Source organism: Oncorhynchus keta, unplaced genomic scaffold (genome assembly GCF_023373465.1).
Source record: "Oncorhynchus keta strain PuntledgeMale-10-30-2019 unplaced genomic scaffold, Oket_V2 Un_contig_16133_pilon_pilon, whole genome shotgun sequence".
Classification (NCBI taxonomy): domain Eukaryota; kingdom Metazoa; phylum Chordata; class Actinopteri; order Salmoniformes; family Salmonidae; genus Oncorhynchus; species Oncorhynchus keta.
In genome coordinates this window covers 72582-75000 of record NW_026279724.1, presented here as the reverse complement: position 1 = coordinate 75000, position 2419 = coordinate 72582, and the positions used below count along the sequence as shown (strand labels likewise).

Sequence of the window (2419 nt, the reverse complement as noted above, 5' to 3'; positions counted from 1 at the left end):
CAGGAGATGGGTTCCTGCTCCTATGAGCCATTCTGACTCACACTAGCCAAGGCTTGTGCAAGGCTACTTACTTATACCTATTACTTATGACAGTGATTATGCAGGTGTATGTTAGAGATGTATTAACCCCCGCCTCCCCTTCCTGTCCCTCTGTAGGTGCGGAGTCGTCCCCTGCCCACCTGGTGTCTAGCGGCCGGGCGGCTCGGAGGAGCTTCAGTCTGGAAAAAGCCCCCCTGAGTGAGAGAGTCTCGGAGAGACAGGCCAGCACAGAGCCTGCCAGGAGACGACCAGGTCAGACAAGATCATCTACATACGTGCTTTATATCCACTCGATTTGAAAAACAAATGATAGTATATTTAGCCTGATGGGACGCAGAACAGATGTGTGTCATTCATTTCTTGTAACCTCTTGATCTTGTAAAGGTATCTGTACTGATTGGTGACTTACCAGACATTCAATTGGTTTCAATTGCAGGGAGACCCAAAGGTTCAGGGAAGAAGAAGAACCTGTCAGACAGCACCAATAAGAACGCAGCCCCTCTGCTCAGCTGGCCGGCTGTGGCTGTCCCCAGGAAGAGGGCCTGTGAAAATCTGTTCCAGCTCAACGGGACTCCCAGGAAGGGCCTGAGGGGGACGAGGGAGGCACACCTGTTCCCCCTGCCCCCGGCCCCTGTCTCTACACCGACCAAGGGCCTGTTCAGCAGCAGCTCCTTCGAGGTTGACTCCTTCAGCAGCATCGCAACGGCTACTCCTCCTTCTGTAGCACCCAGCCCACCGGCATGTCCCTGGGTTCCAGGACCGGGCCCTATGTCCAGAGACGGAGGCCCGGCGAGGTGCCGCGGAGCAGCAGGAAGAGCAGTCAGGAGTTCCTGGTCAAACTGGATCACGAGGGGGTGACTTCACCCAAGACGAAGAACAGCAAGGCCCTGCTGCTGCTGGGCGGTGGCTCTGGGTTCGGGGCCAAAGGCGTGGGCGGCCTCCCCAGGCCTGAGGCCTACTCCCACCCAGTCCTGCTGGTCAAGGACAACAGGAAGGGAGTTTCTGCCTCAAGGGCTGAGCTCCTCCTTAAGGGTGCCCCTCCTCCACAGAGGAAGGCTTCTCCCTCCCTGGCTATTGGGGAGTACGGTGTCGGCGAGCTTGGTCTCAGCTGCCATCGGGACTGCCACAGCTCCTACTCAGACCTGGACAACGAAGAGGAGGAGGAAGAGGAGGAGAGGAGGAGGAGAAGGGGGGCTGCGCTGGCCACAGCAGCCTCTGGAGGACTGAGGACGGCAGGAAGCTTTCTCTCGCGCCTCTCCGTCTCATCCTCTTCCTCTGGTTCCTCAAGTTCGTCCAGCTCAGGCTCCATGTCCAGTTCCAGCCTGTGCTCCTCGGATAACGACTCGTCCTACAGCTCGGAGGATGAGGAGAGCTCCACGCTGCTGCTACAGAGCTGCCTGTCCTCCCACCATGGCCTGCTGCAGTCCCCTGAGCCCCCGGCTGCAGCCGGACCCCACCAGGGCCAACAGTCCTTCGTGGCCAAGGCTGTGGCCGTATCCAACACCAAGGCAGGAGGAGCCACCAACGACCACAGTGCCAACAACAAGCTTCTCAAAAGGAAGGAGTGTAGCAGCTCGTCCCCCTCCAAACCCCCCAGAGACCTGGTGAAGAGGCAAAGGGTTATCCCCGGTGATGCAAGACCAAGACCCAAGATGAACACGTTCCTACCGGGAAGACAGATGTGGCGGTGGTCGGGGAACCCCACTCAGGTGAGACACGGGTTGATCTTTCTATGGTCATTAAGTTTATGCCAATCTATTCCTGCCCTAACCCTCTCACAATCCTCCATACAATATATAAATGTGACCCTAACCCTCTCACAATCCTCCATACAATAGATAAATGTGACCCTAACCCTCTCACAATCCTCCATACAATAGTTACATGAGACCCTAAACCTCTCACAATCCTCCATATCTTAGTTACATGAGACCCTAACCCTCTCACAATCCTCCATATCTTAGTTACATGAGACCCTAACCCTCTCACAATCCTCCATACAATAGTTACATGAGACCCTAACTCTCACAATCCTCCATACAATAGTTACATGAGACCCTAACCCTCTCACAATCCTCCATACAATAGTTACATGAGACCCTAACTCTCACAATCCTCCATATCTTAGTTACATGAGACCCTAACCCTCTCACAATCCTCCATATCTTTGTTACATGAGACCCTAACTCTCACAATCCTCCATATCTTAGTTACATGAGACCCTAACCCTCTCACAATCCTCCATACAATAGTTACATGAGACCCTAACCCTCTCACAATCCTCCATATCTTAGTTACATGAGACCCTAACCCTCTCACAATCCTCCATACAATAGTTACATGAGACCCTAACCCTCTCACAATCCTCCATACAATAGTT

The 2419-nt window shown here is 53.7% G+C and overlaps 1 protein-coding gene across 1 annotated transcript in view; it reads left to right on the top strand.

Annotated features, from left to right (window-relative positions):
* LOC127919266 (BAH and coiled-coil domain-containing protein 1-like) overlaps positions 1 to 1892 on the top strand; it is a 69735-nt gene extending 67843 nt beyond the window's left edge. Inside the window, 3 exon segments of the mRNA XM_052502738.1 lie at positions 157 to 291; positions 476 to 736; positions 739 to 1892. Coding sequence (XP_052358698.1) covers positions 157 to 291; positions 476 to 736; positions 739 to 1877 — 1535 coding nt within the window. The 3' untranslated portion in view covers positions 1878 to 1892.
* Positions 1893 to 2419: the final 527 nt, after the last annotated feature.